This window comes from Chaetodon auriga, chromosome 22 (genome assembly GCF_051107435.1).
Source record: "Chaetodon auriga isolate fChaAug3 chromosome 22, fChaAug3.hap1, whole genome shotgun sequence".
NCBI classification, from domain to species: domain Eukaryota; kingdom Metazoa; phylum Chordata; class Actinopteri; order Chaetodontiformes; family Chaetodontidae; genus Chaetodon; species Chaetodon auriga.
Window position 1 is genome coordinate 6,381,108 of NC_135095.1, and position 20,387 is coordinate 6,401,494.

Sequence of the window (20,387 nt, forward strand, 5' to 3'; positions counted from 1 at the left end):
GGGTATTATAACATAATCTGTCTCTCACAGCATTAGCATCAAACAGCCATTATTCCACAGGCAAAAGCCACTTGTGTTGACAGTGTCGGAATAGGGCAAGGTTAGAGGGTTCCCACCTCTAAATGAAGCAGGCCCGCACAAACATCAGAGGAGCACAGTGAGATTAACATTAGCATAAGGCAAGAAAAAAATAACAACAACAACAACAACACGCAGAGTGACAATAGGATTACTGAGGGTTTGCATGTATTGACTTAGGATTAAGTGAAAAATAAATTGCAAAATAAGTTTAAGTAAATTTTAAAAGACAAGGCTGAGCGGGAGGGCAGGGTGATTTGTTTTGGCTGTTTTTTGTTTGACTTTTTTTTTTTTAGGACTTTGAAATAAAGAAATTTTTTCATATATTTTGGACTTGTTGATGACACCTAAATGTGTTTGGCTGTTAGAGAAGGAGACTTATTAATAGCTGACAGCGTAAAGCAGAAGTAAATAAAGTTGTGGTGAGCAGTGGAGATGAGATGATGAGAGGGCTTTGACACACACGCACACACACATACACACACACACCTCTGTAAGTGTCTCTTTTTCGCTCTTTCATACACACACACACACACCCACACACCAACACTGTTTTAAGCAGTTGGTCTATGGAGGTAGTGAACTAAAGCAACACAACTTCAGTCAGAGGAGGAAAAGAGAATCAATTCTGTTACTGTAACACTCACACACTCTCTCTCTCTCTCTCGCACACTCACACACACACACACACATGTACACACATTATGCCTGCTTTGCCCCAGCTTTGCATATCGTATCTCTCCAAAAAGGACAGGAGTCAATCATCAACTCTGCTTAACATCTCTCTGTCTCACTCATACACACACACACACACACACACACACACACACACACACACACACACACACACACACACTCCAGCCTCAAACTCAACTAACTCGCTGTAACAGTTCACATGCTTTACACACACACACGCAGACGGAGTCTTCTCTTCACACACATGCCTTTCTACTTTCTACTCCTATCCTCCCGGCACCTTCCCCTCCCTATCTCTGTCCTGCTCCGTTCTGTCCTCCGTCTCTGTCATCCGTACGCGAGTGTGTGTGTGTTTGTGTGTGTGTGTGTGTGTGTGTGTGTAGGTGACTTTGTGTGTGTGCGTGTGTTTGCGTGTGTGTGTGAGAAAGCGTCACGTACCTGTTACACTCCTGAGGTAGCTCAGGCTCAGTGAGCATGCTGGAGTAAGGGTCCGTCTCTCTCGACAACAACAACATAAAACAGTCCCACAATGCTCAGATGAACAAGGTTAGTCTCCCCAAAACAAGACGGGATAGAAGTGATCCTTCAACCTCTCACACACACTGCTGATTCTCTCTCTCTCTCTCTCTCTCTCTCTCTGTGTTCCTCTCTGTCTCTCTACTCACACACTTTCAGCCGAACACCCTCCCTCACTCTCTCTCTCTCTGCCTCTGTCCCTCCTCTTCTCCCTCCCTCGCTGTAAGCTGTGAGATCTAGGCTCAGCTCTTAAAGGGCCAGCAGCAGCAGAGCCTCCTTCAGTGTATGTGTGTGTGTGTGTGCGTGAGCAAAGGGGAGGGGCCATTTGACCAGAGGGCTCATCACTCCCTGAGTGCAAATGCACAGCAGTGCTGCCCCCCTCCTCAAGTCCATCTCTCTCTCACACGCACATATACATTTGGTTTTCACACACTCAGACAACAGTCACAGATCATACACACACACACACACACACACACACACTTCACAGTGATGAGACCACTGCAAGCTCACGTGCACTTTATTATGCAACACGAAGGAAATTAATCAATAAGAGTTGGACTTCACATTTGCAGGTTCTTTTCTGTTTTTACACTTTTATACAACACGGCTCGTCTAAAGGGGACTTTAACTGTAGGACGGCCTGAAAAGTAATGTTTTCCTCCACTGCAAACAGAAATTCTTCGGCAGAAACAACATTAAATGAGGAGCTAAAATTAAAAAATTGCCAAATTTCTAGATGATTTAGACGTCTTTTTGCTGCTTTTGGATTACAGCTGCAACCCGGTGATGTTGAAATTGATTATTTTGAGGGACCGACAGTTTATAACCTGAAGACAGTTAACTTACAATCATAAAAAAGAGAGAGGAGCCGTAGATTCTCCACTTTAAGATGCTTGAGCCAGCATGTGTTAGGAATTTTCCCTCAATAAACAAATTAGACTTAATTATCAAAATTATTTACAACTAATTTGCTGTCAATTGACTCATTAACTAACTTCAGTTTCTAAAAGAAGTCTGAAAACATTATGTGAAAACAGGCTGTGAGCCTATAAAGTAAGTTATGAACATGGTCCACTGTCTTTTACTGAGGCTGGCAGAGCATCAGCTGAGTGGAAGAATCACTCCTAATTCTCTTACTGAATGTACACAGTTTAAGATTTATTGATTTGTCCTTTTCAAAGATTTAAGAGTAATGTGATTACCCGATAATGTCTCTGAACTCCAGGATGCAAAGATAAAGACAGCTGCATTATAATACTGATTTAAAACATAAAGTTATCTCATATGATTTCAAATGTTTCAGAGTGTGTCCGCTTGTGACGAGTGTTGTGATTCCAGTGATTATTGCAGTCGCTGGATTACTGAAACACTGCTATTCAATGACACAATGTTCCACAGCCTGACGTAATGCTGTGCACTGCTGTCTATGAAATAACACAATTTCAACTGCAGCCTGGAAACTCCTGTTCAAAGTGATAATCCACCTCAGAGTGTAGCTTTCACGCTCCGAACAAAGAGAAGCTAAAAGTAATACTTTTTACTACATATTTGGAATGCCTTGGACTCATCCGTGCTTAATTGGTTAACTTGTGTTGTTCCAGCCTCTTTTACTGTCCCTTTGGTTCCACCATGTCTGTAAAGTGAAACCGTTTTGTGCTCCACTTTGACACACACCATGCTTTTTTTCACCATTGGTTTCGCTGACAGAATAAACAGACCAGTGGACGTAAAACAAACCTTGAAACAAGATTAATAGAAAGTGCTGCCACACTTCAAGCTCCAAATCACATTTCTAATGCATTAAATGAACACTGAGGAATCTGAATCCATTGTTTCAAGATTATTGGCACTATCCTGTCATCTAAACTAAAATCCACAACAGTGAGCTATGACATAGCGTAGCTTATCGCCCAGCACAGAAAACTATTGTCGGATAGTGACTTCACTGACATTGGACAACGTGTCCACAGAGAGCGTCATTATGTCTAGAAAAACAGTCGCACGGAGAGTTGAGGACCTGTCAGCTAACGTGGAACAGCAAGTGTCAGATAAAGCTAACACCTTTGATTTTTACTCCACTGCACGTGATGAGAGCACAGATGCCACACACAGCTCAGCTGTTTGCAGGGAGTCTACAAGTTTTGTGTCATGGAGCTGTTACTTGATCTCAGGACAGTAAAGGGGACAATGACTGGCAAAGACATTTTTGGAGCAGTGCCCGTTGCGATCGCTGACATGGGACTGAGGTAATCTACCGCTCCGATGCACCATGGCTAAGTCACGGCTCACAGCTGCAGTCTTATCATTCCCTGAGATCTGAAATCAACCACATTTTGAAAGCGAAACACTGACTCTTCATAAGTGATCCCTATGGGTGGCACACCCAGCTTTTTTTAGTTGATCTTACAAGTCCACTCAACACTCTGAAGAAGAAGCTACGAGGCAGCTGTACGCACATCACTGTGAAGCTCTGTCTCTTTGAGATTCAACTGGGCATCGTCAATGTTTCCCACTTCCCCACACCGTCGGAACTGAAGGCTGCTTTCCCAGACGCAACCTTTCTGCAAAACAGGTGAATATGAGGCTGTTAACAAATCTCTCCTGACACAGCTCAATCAGCTCTTTCAAGACTCTGCTGCCACTGACATCAGGCTCTTCGAAACTCCCTTCTTGATTGACGTGGTGAGTGGTGAGGAGGTGATCAAAATGCAAGAGAGTTTTACAGGGGTTTGGAAAAGGCCAGGTTTCCCCCGATACATGCAACATGAGTCTGTTCGGCTCCACGTACACATGCAAGCAAACCCCTTCTCTGATTAACATGAACAAAACTCGACTGAGGCCTGAAATGACCGACAGCTATCTGTGCCATGTTCTTCCCATCTCAAGGCTTGTTCCTGACGTGCCAGCGATTTCCTCCCATTAGGTGAGCTGCCGTTCCCATCGTCGGGTTAAAAATGCATGACACAGTGAGTGTCACTGACTGAGTCACTCTCTGTGCTTCTATTTATACGAGTATTAAACCTTCTCTAACTGCATATATACCGTCCTTTTTTTTTTTTTGTCTGCTTCAGCATCCCACAGGACATATCTCCAGGAATGACCTGAAGGACCAGTCTGAACACCTCCACAAGACTGCGTGGTCCCATTCCTAATGTTCCCTCTCCAGGCTTTTAGTTTGCATTGTTTTTTTTTTTTTTTGTTTTGTTTTGTTTTTTTAACAATGTCATATCGCAATGTAGTCAAATCACCTCTGTCTTAACCTCTTGGCACAGAAACCAATAATTGACCATTTCCTCCTGTTCTGTTTGTTAAATCTCAATAACAGAACTACAGATTTACACACAGCATCCTCATCTTTTAAGGGGGCACAGGAACCAATATTTGGGAATTTCTGCCTATTCCTGCAGGAATACAAACTGTTTAATAGTGTTGCCTCTCAATGGAAAATTAATTTTCTCCGGCACATGGGGTTTTCTGGTCTAGAAACACTGATTTCCTTGCAGTTGTTTCCATCTTCCTTGTCCTGTTTAAATACAGTTATTCTAAGATTTGTTCAGTTTAAATAGCATTATTAAAAAGTTTCAATGTGATTGTTCCATGCCTTTAGGTATTAATACAGAACAAATGAGAGAGAATAAAGGTTTAACAAACTTCAGTTTCCTGCCCTTTTATTCTCTTTGTTTTTATGCAATGAGAAGCAGACATTTGATTCTGCGACATGGAACAGTTCTGTTACAAGAGGACAGCTGAACACTTTCAACAGAACATATGCTGAGGCTCACGTGCATGAATGAACACACACACACACACACACACACACACACACACACACACACACACACACACACACACACACACATGGAGGCACTCACAAAATACACATATACAAAGTGACTGAAACCTTCACCAATCACCCACACCCATTGTGTCCTCAGGTGTATGTAGTGTGTGTGTGTGTGTGTGTGTGTGTGTGTGTGGTGCAGTGTAGAACAGTGCATGCTGCTTTGCAGCCCTTAGTGTTGTCAGTCACTATTAGGGGTGTGTGGTCTACATGTCACACATACGGCCAATCCAGCTATTGTTCTGGAGAGCGCAGAGAAAAGCAGAGCTGACAGACTGCCACTTCTGTGATACTTTAACACACATACTCAGACAGTGACACACACACACACACACACACACAGGGGAAGAGGGAGAGAAAGCGAGCCCTGTCACTGTACCTACTGTAGACAAGCACACATCTACTGTACAGTCTCTCTCACACACAAACACACACACACACACACACACACACACACACATACACACACACACACACACACACACACACACACACACACACATATTTACAAAATTAGCATCTTTTCATATTTGTGTAATGGGATTTCTTATTATTCATTGTCTCTGTTCCTCAGTCGTAAGCCAAATGGTTTCCTCTTCTCTTTACTCAATCGTAAGCATTCACTGCCTTAAAGCCAAATGATTAACTATGTCATTTGATAAGGTGTGTGTGTGTTTATCTGCTGACCATGACACCACGTATGTTATTATGCACTGATTAAGGGAACATCCTGCATGATCAAAGCTGCTGATTGACCATTGTCCTGACTGAACAACACATTATGACGTGCCTATTGTGCTGACATTGTTCTGATGGTAATGTCATCCTCTTTAGAAGATAATGTATTGTGTATAACCTGACAACTTCCCCTGTTCTGGCCTCTCTTCTTGCCATCTCACACTCAAGACAGCAAGGAGGAGTCCATCTGCAGGCGCAAGAATAAACTCCCAGAAAGACAACGAACTGGAGCTGGAGCTTTCAATCGGATTGTACAACCTTCCTTAGTTATCTTTATGTCATTTTAGCACTTGAAGGACTTTTCATCTGTTAGCTCAAAATATGAGACTGGAAGTTTGTTCTTGACCACAGAAACAGTATTTTCCACAGCAATCTCCCCACAAAGTCCATTAAGTAAGTTTATTTCTTAAATCCCACAAGTGTACCAGAACTTTTTTTTCAAATTCTAGTGGAGATCCTGGAGTTTCCAGACATATATGATATGTCTAATTGTAGGAAAATGTGTATAAAATAAGTCTTTGGTTGCAATATTTCTCAAGTGTGGGCATCATAAGCTTCACACGGTAGCTGGAACAATTTGATGAAGAATACACAGGATACTGTCAGACATTATGAAATGAGCTGATTTTTCCAAAGCTGAAGCTAATTCAGGGGAAATAAAAGGGGAGAACTGGATGTTTAAGGGTTAAAGGAAGAAGGGAATCTCACCCCAAGCACTCAACAAAGATGACAAATAATACTAAAGTCATTCATCCCACCTACACAACCTCCCTTGAACCATCAATTCATAATATGATGTAATATTTGAGTCAGTGCCAGTTCCTTTTTGATATGAATTAAAACCTTTTACAGCATCTGATAACAGATCAAACTTGACCTTAGCTCTTGTTGGGTGTTAGCTGTATTCACAGAGATGCACTGTACGTTTTTGTAAGTTTGGGAGGTTTTTTTTAAAAAAAAAAAAAAAAAAAAGCTGTGAGACATTTTTCTCAAAAGCAACAGGCGGTGGAACTGAGGCTGGGAGTATCACGGGAAATCAAGCTGCACTTATGTGACCCCATCTTAATTTGAAATGTAGGAAAACATCTCTCAGACACCCACCCACACACAGAAATACATCCACATTCAGCCATTAAGCAGACGCGGTCAACAAAGATATTAATTCCCACCTTTACATCGCTTGAATTTATATAACTGCGTATATGTTCGTGTATATGTATGCACACACGGGCATAATGCAGCAATATGAACCTGTCTATGTCAACAACAATCAGCAGCATTACTTTTCTATTTACCTAATCTAATTCATGGTCAAATGGAGAGAATACACTGGGAGGGTTAAATCTAATCGTATTCTCTGACTAAATTGAGCCCCGATTGGAAACGGCATCTCTCCTTGACCCTGCAAACAGCTGCAAAACCAATGATAACCTCATTTGTGCATTACAGAAACCTAATTTCTCCATTATGCGGCTGACTCGACGGCAATCGGTCAACATAACGGAGCAGGGCTGACCTGCCCTTCCTCCCCCAGCTACAGACAGCTAAGAAAATGGTGATGAGACTTGAATTTGTTGTACTTTGAATAGACTAATAGACTACGGCACAACACTGGACTTGATTGCCTTGATTATTTCTGACATGACAATGGATCATATAGGAGATACAAGTAATGCAGAGGAGAATGCAAAAGCCCAACAATGACTGTATGACATGCACAGAAAAGTTTCTCCTGGATTGGAATCAAGCAACCTGGGGTCAGGGTTTCTCAGGGAGCCGTGCGGCAAAGAAAGAGCGTTTAAAAGCACGGAGAGACAAGATGAAGGGGAAAAAATATAAACAAGCTGGGCACACGGTTCTCCTGGAGCAACCAGCCTGTCAGGTGTAAGCCACCGTCTGCAGTTAAAACATGTTGCTGAGGACTATGAATGAACAAGGCCACTGGAGTGTATTGTGCGCGCTGAGAGAATAATGGCAAGAAAATGAAAAGAGAGTCTTTCACCTGGGCTGAAACAAAAGGGTTTTGTTAAGTGATTCATAGGTTCATAATCTGAGTTGTGTTTTTAGAAGGATGGAGGGAGAAGGTATGACAAAGCTGCTCGCTTAAGGACAGGATATGCAACACACACACAATACAGCGTACTATCACAGAGACGAGTGGGAAAAAATACCCAGGAGGAAAAGCAAAAATTCACAATGCTGCAAGAACACACACATTCATGTAAAAAAAAAAAAAAACAACAACACACACACTCATTCACAACACAGGAAAAAAAGACATGGAGAGGCAAGTATGAACACACAACACACAAAGTCCATTACAATGAAACCGTTGATGTGAGGCCCCTGTGTCGGGACCCTAACAGCTGTAGTGCATTAGGGGCCGACCATGAGCAGGGGCAGGGAGAGACCGGCAGTAAACAATCCCAAAGCCCGAAGACACACACACACACACACACACACACACACACACACACACACACACACACACACATACAGTCACACACATCACCCACACATTTTCACAAACATTCACGCACCATATTATGCAAATGCTGGGACACACACATTGGGCACAATGTGGCAAATCAGTAGTTATGGACCTGAGAGGGTTTTCTGTGGAAGAGCAAGATCACATCTACAAAATGACTATAGTTTGCATTTAAATCGGGGAGAAATGAGCGCACTGGGGCTTGTTGAATATTGCTGTGTTGTGATGCCTTGAATCAAAATTCAGGGGACGGGATGTTTTTTTCGAATTTCAATCGTAGCCATTCACAACAAGACGCCAATGGTCAGCAATGGCGTAATGAATGACTGTTTGATATCGAGGATTGATTATTCAGAATTATCTTTTTATTGTATGATTCTGACACTCAGTGGCAGTGCAGTGAGCCCTTCGCTTGGCATCTGTATGCAGATATTGTAGAAATGTAGAGTTGAGGCAGACAGGTCATTCTTAACCTCGCTTTATTCGGGGTCTTTGACCATATCTCCACAGAGCAACACACAGATGTGCTCTCTGTTTGGAGGTGCCGATCAGCCGGGCGACATCATTTATCTGGGCTGCTCTGTTACGTATTGCTAAGGTTTGGGTAGGTTTAAGAAGAAAAATGACTTGTTTGGGTTTAGGAAAAGATCCCAATCATCCTCCCTGACCTTCTCCCTGAGACCTCCCTCCTCTGCTTCCACCTTAATTACCACAGCCTCCAGTGGACTTTGCGCATTGAATGTGAAGTCGTTGGAGCACAACGACTCATTGTGTTGTTTTGGGAGGGCAGTCCACTTACTCTCAACGCTAACAGTTCTGTCGAATGCAGAATCACTAAATATCAGCATTCTACGTGGTAACAGGGACGCAGCTGTGGCGTCTCTTCACCTTATGGTATGACCTTCCTAGAGCGCTGTTGAGTTGCTTCAAAAAGCTGCTTTTACTGCATGGGCCACATTTAGGAGTTAAATTAAGCAAAGCTTGTGATCTGGTTGGGACAGTCAACAAGAGTTGCACTGCCACATTCACATATGGCATCCTCTACTCACAACATTTCAAACACACCCTTAATGTAAGACGGCCTCTTTAAGCGGACGTGCACTTTCATGATGGAGTACTTAAGTTTGTCTCGCTGGTGTTCTGACAACTTGTGCAGCTCCCCCAGGATAAGCCACCAGTGGAATAACAGTGGACTGAGTCAAAGCTTACGTCATTCACCTGACAGTTAGAACTTTGGCGCCAACAGCAGCTTTAGCTGAGCCTGCCTTAATACGTGAATGACACTGAGACACAACACTGGAAAGAAAGCCAGATGGGAAACTTGTGAGACACCTGACTTCATCCAGCAAGTCAAATGCACAGAAACAAGCTGGATGTAAACATGCAGGAAAAAAAAGACATCCAAAAATAGTTGTGATGTCTTACTGTTACCCTACAAATGTTTCTGAAATTGTTGCATCAGATATCATATTCTAGGTCCCATCTAAGGACAGACTTTGAAAAAAAAATCAGATATGATCAACAATTTGGAATTGAGCATGAAGGCCTGTGGCGTGAATGCTCCCTTTTCTCTCTGTCTCACTTGCAGCTCGTCTCAGTCTCAGGGTGAGCTCGTATATCAATACCTCTGGCATCTTTTCTTCTCCCTCTCTCACTCCTTTCTCCTGCGAGAGGAGAGACTGTGTGGAGAGGTGCAAGCCGCTGTGAAGTGGCTTTATCGTGGGGAGACACGTGCAGGCAGAGGACCCCGTCTGAAGGCTGAGTGGCAGGCGGCAGAAGCCATTAAGATAGAGACGCTATCTCTTGCTGCCAGGGCCCTCTTAATACAGGCGGGGGCTCAGGCCGCTCTCATCCACACACACTCACGCACTCACACACCTTCTATCCTGTGGAACCTGAACTGACATGCGGTGACATGGATGTAGACATGTGCGTGTTCATTTACACTTACAAGCAACTCTTTCTCTCACTCTCTGTGTGTCTATCTGGCGTCTGCTCACCTCCAAAAACCATCAATCCCTGCCTGGGCAGGAAAACTGTGCAGATAAACGGGCAGGGAGAGACCAAAAGACAGACAAACAAACTGCTGTCCCTGACACTTTTACCTCCAAAGTATGGTTGAGTTCATAATGTGAAGTAAAGTGCACATCAGATTCACTGCTGGTATGAAGACGAAAGATGAACTACCAGTGATTTCCAAGAATGTTGAACTAGTCGTTTAAATGTCTGCTACCACACCTAGAAAATTTAGGAATTGCGCTTGTGCTGTTAAAACAACTCTGTTTCTTTGGTGTGTTCTGCTTTCTTTGAAAAGCAGTTCCAATGAAAATTGATGTCTGTTGAAGATCAAGAGTGAAAGCTGAAAAGACACTTTTCAATGTTGTGAAGACCACAAACGAAATACCGTTGACCTTCATCATATTGTGCTGCAGGCAGAAGTCTCAAAGATATTTCAAAACCTGGACAAATGAAACCAAAAGTATTTGTATGGCTGGATGTCAGTACAGAGAAAGCGTGTTTGTTTGGGGTTTGGGTTACGGACTTTTTCATTTCAAAGCGCTGAATTGTGAATCTTGACTTGCCATCTTGACAGCTGCACTGAGAGCACCTGCGAATTTAGCGAACTTTTGCATCCCCTGAAAACGCATCGTAGGAGCGGCACGGCTTTATTTCAACAGCAAAATGCAAGAGGCAATTAGCGATGGGTCATATTTGTTCTCTCATATCTGTCTTCTTCACTTGCTTTTTTTTCTGTCTCGCCTGACTGACAGCATTGTAGTCCACCCTCTCCTTTGTCTGACTCAGAGACAGTCTTGATCAATTATTTCTTTCTCTGCCGCCGTGGCTCAAGGTTACTGGACATGGACTGCAGTGTGTGTGAAACTGTCAACAGACCTAACCCTGCTGTGCTTCCCCAGCAAGTGCACTGCTCTAACCGCTGTGGCAAAAGTTGCACTGTAAACAAAGCTGTTTTTTTTTTCTCCCAGACAATGGCTGTGTGGAAAATTAATTAACGGCCTGTGCTCTTTGTGCAAATCTTAACTCACGCCTAATTAGCTGGATTTTTTTTTTCTCCTCTCCTTGAAAACATCAAGTCAGTTAATTATGGCTGAGGGAAAATAGACTGTTTCTGGTGTCACTTATTTATTAGTAATCTTTGGTGCTGTGAGAGAGCAACTGGCTGGAGAGGACAATGCAAGAAGTGAATGAAAGGGAGTCTGTGTCACAGCAGGGTTAATGAAAGACTAGCCTGGGAAGATAAATAAAAAGTGAATGATTTACAAAAAATGACCGGTCCAGACATCTTGGACACGCACACATATACACACATGCAAACACAGAGAATTACACAAAAAAGTGTTTATACGTGAGTGAACAAGCACACACACCGAAATCGTCCTGCTACCTGACTGCACACAGACGCAACAGAGACTTTTCCTTGAACTCTTCCTCTCTCTTCAATTAACAGCAAACTAAAGGCTTTGACGGACTAAAATCAATGTGCAGAGAGAAAAGAATAAGAATGAATCAGATGTCTGTCGGGGGGGGGGGGGGGGGGGGGAATCTGCTGGCTCCAAGCAGTGGCTGAGCATCAGGGCTTTTAGTGCTTGGATGAAAGACGCGGACATGTACCAAGCACCCACCTGTGCATATACGAGACAGATACCTGACGGTGATGGGGACTGTCAGTGTGCTGAAGATACAGTTTAATAATTCCACTAAAGCCAGATTAAATGTCTTTTCTTACTATAAATGTCACTCTGTGCATGTGCTATTAAGGCAATATGGTTACAATCTTTTGGTCTGGGCTTTCATGCTGTGGGCAATGGAATTTATCGAATGCTTTTCAACCTGAAAAAGAAAAAGTGCTTTACAATGCTTCAAATATGCCCACACGCAGAATGCAGAAACATTGACTGACAAAAGACTTTGGTGTTAACCCGTCGATTAGACTGGATAGTAAGTGAGAGGTGGAACCTCAAAGCGATGACAAACTATAATGGTAACTGCCGTCCTGTATGAACTTCCTACTTTTATTGTCTTGTAATGAAGCTAATAATTTCACCAACAAAGTCCCTCCATCTTCAGAATAACGTTCCTATTTCTGTTGAGCCTCTTGGCTCCTGCTTGTCCTTTAAGGAATTTAAGTCCCATTTAGTACAACTTGGCTATTAGTTCTGTATCTTTGTCCATCATTGATATTGGAAATAATAACACTGAATTTGCCAAAAAAAATTTGCTAAAAAAAAGAGGAAGAAACCTATGTTAAAAAGAAAACTGACAGGCTGAGAGTGCAGTCATATGATGATTTGGCAGTATTACTAGCAATATTTACCAAGAGGGAATAAACAACGGCAAACAATGAACTACTTCCTGGTTCAACTTTGGTTCACATTTCTGCTTTTCCCGTGCAATGAGGGATGACTTCCGACACTTGTACTTCTTCTCCCTCCAAATGAAAGGGTTTAGAGTATCTGGCTAAACTCATTGCAAACAACTGAAGTGACAACCAGAGCGACAAAAACCCCAAAATCTAATAAATCTGAATTATCCTGAATCAAACTCAAAAATTTGAGCATCTCCAGAAGAGCTACTGTACTTCTTACTGAATACCATGTAAATCCTTTAATTTATCTTCAATTCATCTGGATATCCACAGCAGTGAAGCTGTTTTGTGCCTGCAAACACGCTGAATGGGAGCGTGGCGAGGGGAAGACACAACTTTTTAAAAGTGCACAAATTTCTTTCCTGACAGAAGTAAGTGGACAAACTAAAAGTTGATTCCCAGCCTCATTATATCACAGAGATAGAGAACAGCAAAACATTTTGAACTATGAAAATAAAGCGGATTATCACTCTGAGACTCCATGAGCTCTGCTCTTATCCCCAGGAGCTGATGTTCTCTCTGTACCTCTTCATCTCCCTCCTCCTCCATCACAATCTCTCCCTCAGTTGCTATCTCTCTCCCCCTTTTTCATTCTTCCCCTTCTTCCTCCATCCCCGTAACCCCCCCAACTAACACACACACACACACACACACAGTCCCCCTCCACCTCAAAGCTGTCAGGATGTTGCCTCCTTCGGTCTGAGGCTGAATGGGGGGATTTGGCACCGTTCCCCTCTCCTCGCTCGCTGTAGCAGTTTTTTTTTTTTTTTTTTTTTTTTTTAAAGAGCACACATGTTTATGCACCAAATCTCTGCACTTTGTGTTTCTCCACGTCAAGGCACGAGCTCAACCCTGGATTGATGCGCACTGGCAGCCCCCTGTGTACTTGCTCTGAGGGAGAAGGGGGACGACAGAGAGAACAGAAGAAAAGATACAGAGAGAGAGAGAGAGAGAGAGAGAGAGAGAGAGAATGAAGAGTGAAGAGGAAATGATTTTCTGATTTTCTACACAGGCTTTGTGGTCCTGGAAGGCTGTTTATATGTGTGTTTTTTAAGTCCATTGGTGAGAACAAGAGGAGAGGAGATTGTGCTATCCACTGCCTGAGGGCTATGCTGAGCCTATATATTTAAGCCCCCTCTGTTCCTTGCTTAACAATAACGCCTACTAGTTTTAATTTAATTCTGTCATTTTTTTTTTTACTAAATAATCCACTTCCATTTTCTGTGTCACAGCTGGCGAAATAAATCTAATCTTATCGCACAGCAGACTGGGTGTGAGGTTTGACGCTTAAGAGTTTTTCTTTCCTTCTTTTCATCTTCAAGGGCATGTGTGATAAAGAACAATAGAGACAGAAGTGTGTGAGTATGTGTGAGTGTGTGTAGTTTACAGAAGGGCAGGTAGGGCGCGGGGCGCGCACGGGAGAGCTAACAATATGCCTGTTTTTCTGTGTTTCACAGCGTGGTTGTGCGCGTGCAACCACGTGCGTTCGTGAAATGTGCGTTTGTTGCATGGTGGGAGGAGTGTGAATTGAGACAGGACATAAAAAGCCAAACGAGACGCCAAAGTAAAGCAGTGACATCGTGAATGAAGAGCGAGGAAGACGAGTAAAACTAGTTAAGGATTCGGAGGGAAAGGGAAGGAAAGGAAGAGAGGAAGAACAGTGCTGTTTGAGGTTTAAGGCTACTAGCCAGCTGACTCGTGGCCACTCCACATGCGGCGAGCTTCCTAAACATCTTACAACTCAGCAGCCTCCGTCAAGCAGCACGCAGCCTACACCCACACACCGTCATTACCAGACCACAACTCACCACCTTTTTATAGAGGCCATTTACATCAGATGTCAATACGGGTTCAATGTGTAGCCAGCACAGATGTCTGTGTTTGTGCGCTCGCTGTCTGACCTAAGGACCATGCAAACATCACCACAGGCGCGTTGCACATTAAGTCACTGCTTTCAAATACGGACTTTTAATGCATGCTTTGTATTTCTTGCTGTAAATTGATTTCATTATTAGTTGTATTTTAAAACTTGAGGCTACGCAGAACAGAGAGTGTCTTTTCACACCTTGGTACATAAAGTACGTGTCACTTTCACACCTGTGGTTTGGTTCATTTGGTCCAGACCAAGGACGAAAATGAGACATAATGATACATACATTGACGCATATTAGTTCTGGTCTGGTTCGTGTTCACATTAGTTGGTCTCTGTCCAAATGGAGAATACATTTTAACAGAATTTCCAGAAAATAGACAAAAGAAAATGCCAATTAATGTGTTTCCATACTGCTGTTATGTGAATATTAGGAAGGTAGAATGGTGATGATGGAAATATTCCATTTCTCATTGTTTTCCATATTAATTTGTGATTTTACAGCCTCCTCAGTGATTGGACAGTGTTGCCGACTTTCATCCTGCATCACCATCGACACTTGATGGACTCATAGAAAGATGAAACCATATTCTGGTGGCTGACAGCGATTCATGTTGCACTTAACTGCTCCTCATGAGTATTTATGCTCTCTGGTGCCACATGGCGCTAACCAGGAAATAGCTGATAATGAGTATTATTAGTCAAATTAGGCTGAAACAGTACAGGGAGGATATCTACTGTCTACATTTCACCTACTTTTCAATGGGGAACTGCCAAAATACTAGGAGTGGGTTACGCTAAAATCATCTATCTACCATCACAAAATCTGTTGGTCAATTTTGCTTTCACGCAACAAATGAACCGCACCAGAAAAGCTGGAAAAGCTGCACATTCTTCTTGGCAAAACACAATTCTTGAGTTGTCTTGTGTGAACTGCACATTTTAGATCTCAGTGATATTAAGGTCAGGAGACTGCCATGGCCTCTCCATAACCTTCACTTTTTTTCTGGTGTAGCCACTGAAGGGCTGACTTGGCCTTGTATTTTGGATCACTGTCATGTTGGAAAGTCAGAGTGTGTCCCACGCGCAGCATCCAGGTTAATGAATGCAAATTTTTCTCCAATATTTTCTGATAACTTGCTGCATTGATCTTTCAATCAATTCTGACTACATTCCCTGTGCCGCTGTAGTTAGGGTCCACCATCCATCAGCGATCCACCTCCATGCTTCACAGTGGGGTTGATGTATTTTCATCATTAGTCTTGTTGACTCCTCTCCAAACATAATGTTTATGGTTGTGACCATAAAACTCAATTTTTGTCTAATCACTTCAAATGATGTTGTTCCAGAAGTTTTGGGTCTTGTCTCGGTGCTGTTTGGTATATTGTAAGCAGGATGTTTGTGGCGTTGGCGCAGAAACTGCTTTTTTCTGGGAACTCAGTGCAGCCCGTTTGTGCTCAACTACCTCCTTATTGTGCATCTTGAAACAGCTGCACCATATTTTGCAGAGAAGGGTGCATTTGAAGTTGTTTGTGGGTTTTTCTTTGCATCTTGACCAGTCTTCCTGGTACTTGTGGTTGGCTGAAACCTTCATTGGTCTACCTGACTGCGTCTTGGTTCAACAGAACCCCCAATTTTCCAAGTCTTTAAACACTACTGATTGGCATTTTTAAATCTCTGGGTCTTTTTAAATCATTTTCCTGATTTTTAAACTTCAAGTACCGTTTCTCTGTGGTCCTTTAACAGTTCTTTTGCTTTCCCCGTGGCTCAGTATTCAGTGAAGTCAGTGCAGCCATGGATGGAATGTGCAGGGGTCTCTCTAAGACACTCACTGACGATTTATAAACAGATACTATATACAATCAAACAAGTCATGGGTGTGGGAACTTACCCTTAATAGCCATTTAAACCTGTGTGTGTCAGCCTCAGGTCAAACATTCAAGGATAAGAAAAGTTTTGGCAAGTTCGACTGGAAAGAGGAAACACTGTGCGTTTTCCTACTCTGCAAGAACAAAAGCTGCTCTGACATCTGAATTTGCTGCTGTGAAAACTCCTTCAGGCGTTTGATGACACGTTTGAGGACATTAAAAGTAAACAAAAAGAACTGAACATATTTGCTAAGACGTTTAATGTGGAACCAGCTGTGAACTGCAAAGCAATGACCTACCAGCAATTATTTTCAAAACCTGGAAAACCAGCCCCGAGTAGCATCGTCATCATCACTACCATGTGACATTAGACGTCTCACCAAAGAGAAGCAGTTCGAGTCAAACGCAGAGGTTAGTGTGATATATGTGTTCAATAATTCAGACAGAGGGGCAAAGGCCACCCTGACACAACTGCTGCCCAATTCCATGAAAAAATGTCTGGGGGTGCCCTCGAAGGATCTTGTAAAATCTGAAATGGTCCTTGATAGTAAAAAGGCTCCCCACCCCTGCTTTATGTGGTCATGTACTGGTTTAGTGCAGTTCATCATCTGGACTCAGTTCCTCTTCTTAGCACTTCCGTCCATGAGGCATCTTTACCCACGGGAATACCATCAGGGCACTGGAGCCTCGACCCTTTACCCTCACTATTGGCTTCTTATAATATTGTCGCTTGTGGACTTGTTGACATTTATCTTGCTGCTGCTCTCTCTGACTCCCTCTGGACTACGGCTTCAAGCTTAAATTATAGAAAAAAACACAGCATACACTGTGCAAAATCTTCTTGTCCATCAGTTTGATTACAAGAGAATCCTCTTGGAAGCTTGGAAGCTACAGTATACATTAGATTAGATACATTAGATGACGCTCCTGTGCTTTCGCTGCAGTCGTCTTCATGCGTGGCCACCTTATGTTGACGGTCAGTCACGTGTCAATCCTCTATCAACATACAGTACTGTGTGCTGTTTTGCTTTTTTTTTTATCTGCGAGTCTGTTGTGGCAACCCCCGCTACCACCACTATGACCCCCCCAAAGTCCCCCTTTTCTCACTGTGGGAACACACTGGCACACAGATGGTTAAGCCCACCCTTGTGATGAGTGGGAAGGGTGGGAGGTGAGTGTGTGTGTGGGGGGGGGTTGCTGCAGATGGCACAGAGGGCATCGCCAATCAGCCTACACGAACACACACGCACACGCACACATCTACACAAAGAAATACAGGGGAGGAGAGAGTGAGGCGAACGCACAAGGGAAAGAATAAATAGCAGGAGATGGATGTATGTATGGAAGGTGTAGGTGGGTGTGTGAGTCCTGTACCCCCGGGCGCGCTGTGTGCTCTGTTCGTGCAATGGTTGGCGTTGATCTAGCGTGGCACACAAAGCCCTGGCACCTCTGCCCACGCCATGCCACACTGAGAGGCACGGCAAGGCCTGCCAGAGGGGCCTGGCAACACAGTGTGTGTGTGTGTGTGTGTGTGTGTGTGTGTGTGTGTGTGCGCGCGCGCCTCTGACTTCATCTACGTCTTAGAACATGTCTTTGTGGTGTACGCACGTACATACACTCTGTGCGTTTCTGTGAATTATGTCGGGTGTGTGTGTTCAGGTGCATGTCTTGGTGATCTGTACCTTTTCTCTAAATAGCAGGTACAATATGTATAAAGCAGGCAGCTTTTGAAGGTGTGTGTCTAAGTATGCAGATATTGTGACCCAACCAAGCACCATAGACTCGCACACACACCAGCACGCACACCGGTACCACCCTCTCATTAGGAAGACCCTACCCTGTGTCTCTAATGGCTAAGCCTTTGATATGCAATGACGACTAATTCCCTCCTGTGTTCCACTCTCTGCAGACAGCGCAGTCATTAGGCCACGGACACGGACACACACACACATACACACACAGTTGTGTTTGAGTAGGAATCTAATCATTTAACCCGTCCAGAGGTTCTGATTCTCATCTGTCTTCACCTTATGTTATGAATTGCCTACCGGGGGACTCACTCCGCTCACTTGCAATGTAAATAGAACAATATTTACATAAAAACATTTGAATTTATCATTAAAAATCGCTCTTCTTGATGTGGAATGCTCTTTAAGGCAATAAGGTGAAGCCTAATTTGCTGGTTGCGCTGTTTGTCTCGTATGCATAAGTTATTCTGACATCAATCTCATGCTGTAATGAGGCAGAAAAATCCAAACATTCAAATGCACCTACTTTTTAAAAGTGAGGAGAAGCAGTGTGCGTTCGCCACTGCAATGCAAGCAACAAGCATTGCCGGTGCACAAAAAGGTTCTGTGTGACATTATCTCTGAAACTAAATGGTGTAGTTTGGACCTTCCAAAATGCAAATGAATAAAAGATATTGCCTTTCAGTGAATTACTACATGACATAAAAAACATACTGTTGAGTGCTTTTGTGGTGTCAAACGCTTGATACCAACATCAATGCAACGACCCAAACGACAGACATTCTAATATCATATGATATCATCTATATGGGATATTCCTGCCAATCTGCTCTTGCCCTGTATACATCATGCTCTATCCACTTATTTTGCCCACCTGCTTAGCAATTAAAGCAATTAAAAGAGAGAGATATTTTACTTGAAAGAGCAGAGGTCGTGATATTCCACAGTCCTGTTTCCACCACCCGTGCCTTTGAAGCTCAACACCTCCAGCCTGTACCACAGGCTTTCTGTTCGAAATGTGTGGCCTGCGAGCCCAAACTGAGATTACCCAAGCGATGTCACTTCAGTAATTCTCTCAGACTTGACAAAGCTCCTCCAAAGTAACAACTGTTTTCACAGGATGAGTGCTACTTCCCATGACAAGTTCACTGATTTTGACATGTAAAATTGGTGGAGTGCCAGTCTTCACATTTACCAAACAGAGACACGCAGTATAAATGATTGCAGGAGACCCTCTCCAGTGCAGAGCTGTAAGGATACCCCTTCCTCTGATTATTTCCTTATCATCCCTTCCTCATCAGTTGCCCTCCTTTACCTCCATTACTGTCTCCTCACCTCTGTCATGCTGATTTATTTCCTTTTTCATAGTTCTTCCACCATCTCTCTCCCCCTCTTTCTAATCCAACCCCACTGCCTCCCCTCTGTCCCTCCATCCACAGTCCCCACTTCACCTTAAACTGACACCATACCCTGATCTCCTTGCCTTCTCCTTCTTTCTCTTTTGTTTCACTCCTCAACTCTCAACTCAGACTGTTTTCTTTTCCCTTCCCTCTTCTATCCAACCCCTGTCCTGTTATCACTCTATTACTGCGTCCTCAGTTCATTCTCTAGCTATTAACCTGGTGAACAGCTTCACCTCAGCTGACCTCAGCCAGCGAATACAGCATACACACACTCAAACTCAGCTGGCCTGCCCACTTCTGTCTTCCCTAACCCTGTTTTTTTTATAAATGCTTCCCCATAAGTCTGCAGAGGCCTGTGACAGTGATGACGAGAACAGAAGGTGCAACAGGGAGAAGTTCCATAAACAAGTTTAACACAATTAAGTGCTAGAATTTGAACAAAAGGATACTTAATACAGATCTTTTGAATAAAAAGGATGATACAAACTAGCGATAAGCAGATCGGAGTACAAGTGAAGGGATGGTGTATCTGTTGAATAGTGACACTGAGTCAGAGAAGGGGCTGCTACTAACAGAGGACGTGGAAAGGCTTTGTTTCATACTGACAACAGGCCTGGAAATGTGGCCATTAAAGTCTGACACTGGCGACGGTTGCCACAGTTACCGCTAATGACCACAGTGGCGGTAGGTGAGGGTGAGAAGCCGAGGCTCCAGTTATCTGTGGAGCACTGCTCTGTGATGGACTGGG

At 43.3% G+C, this 20,387-nt stretch overlaps 1 protein-coding gene across 6 annotated transcripts in view; it reads right to left on the reverse strand.

Annotated features, from left to right (window-relative positions):
- sox5 (SRY-box transcription factor 5) overlaps window positions 1-20,387 on the reverse strand; it is a 220,911-nt gene that overhangs the window by 88,373 nt on the left and 112,151 nt on the right. For 5 of the 6 annotated variants that reach the window (XM_076721790.1, XM_076721793.1, XM_076721792.1 and 2 more), the window contains exon 1: window positions 1,213-1,512. The exons of the other annotated variant lie outside the window; for it this stretch is intronic. In XM_076721790.1, the coding sequence (XP_076577905.1) occupies window positions 1,213-1,289 (77 nt within the window). In that variant the 5' untranslated portion in view covers window positions 1,290-1,512. Of the gene's footprint in view, window positions 1-1,212; window positions 1,513-20,387 lie in introns of those variants that run through there. 6 annotated transcript variants of the gene reach the window in all.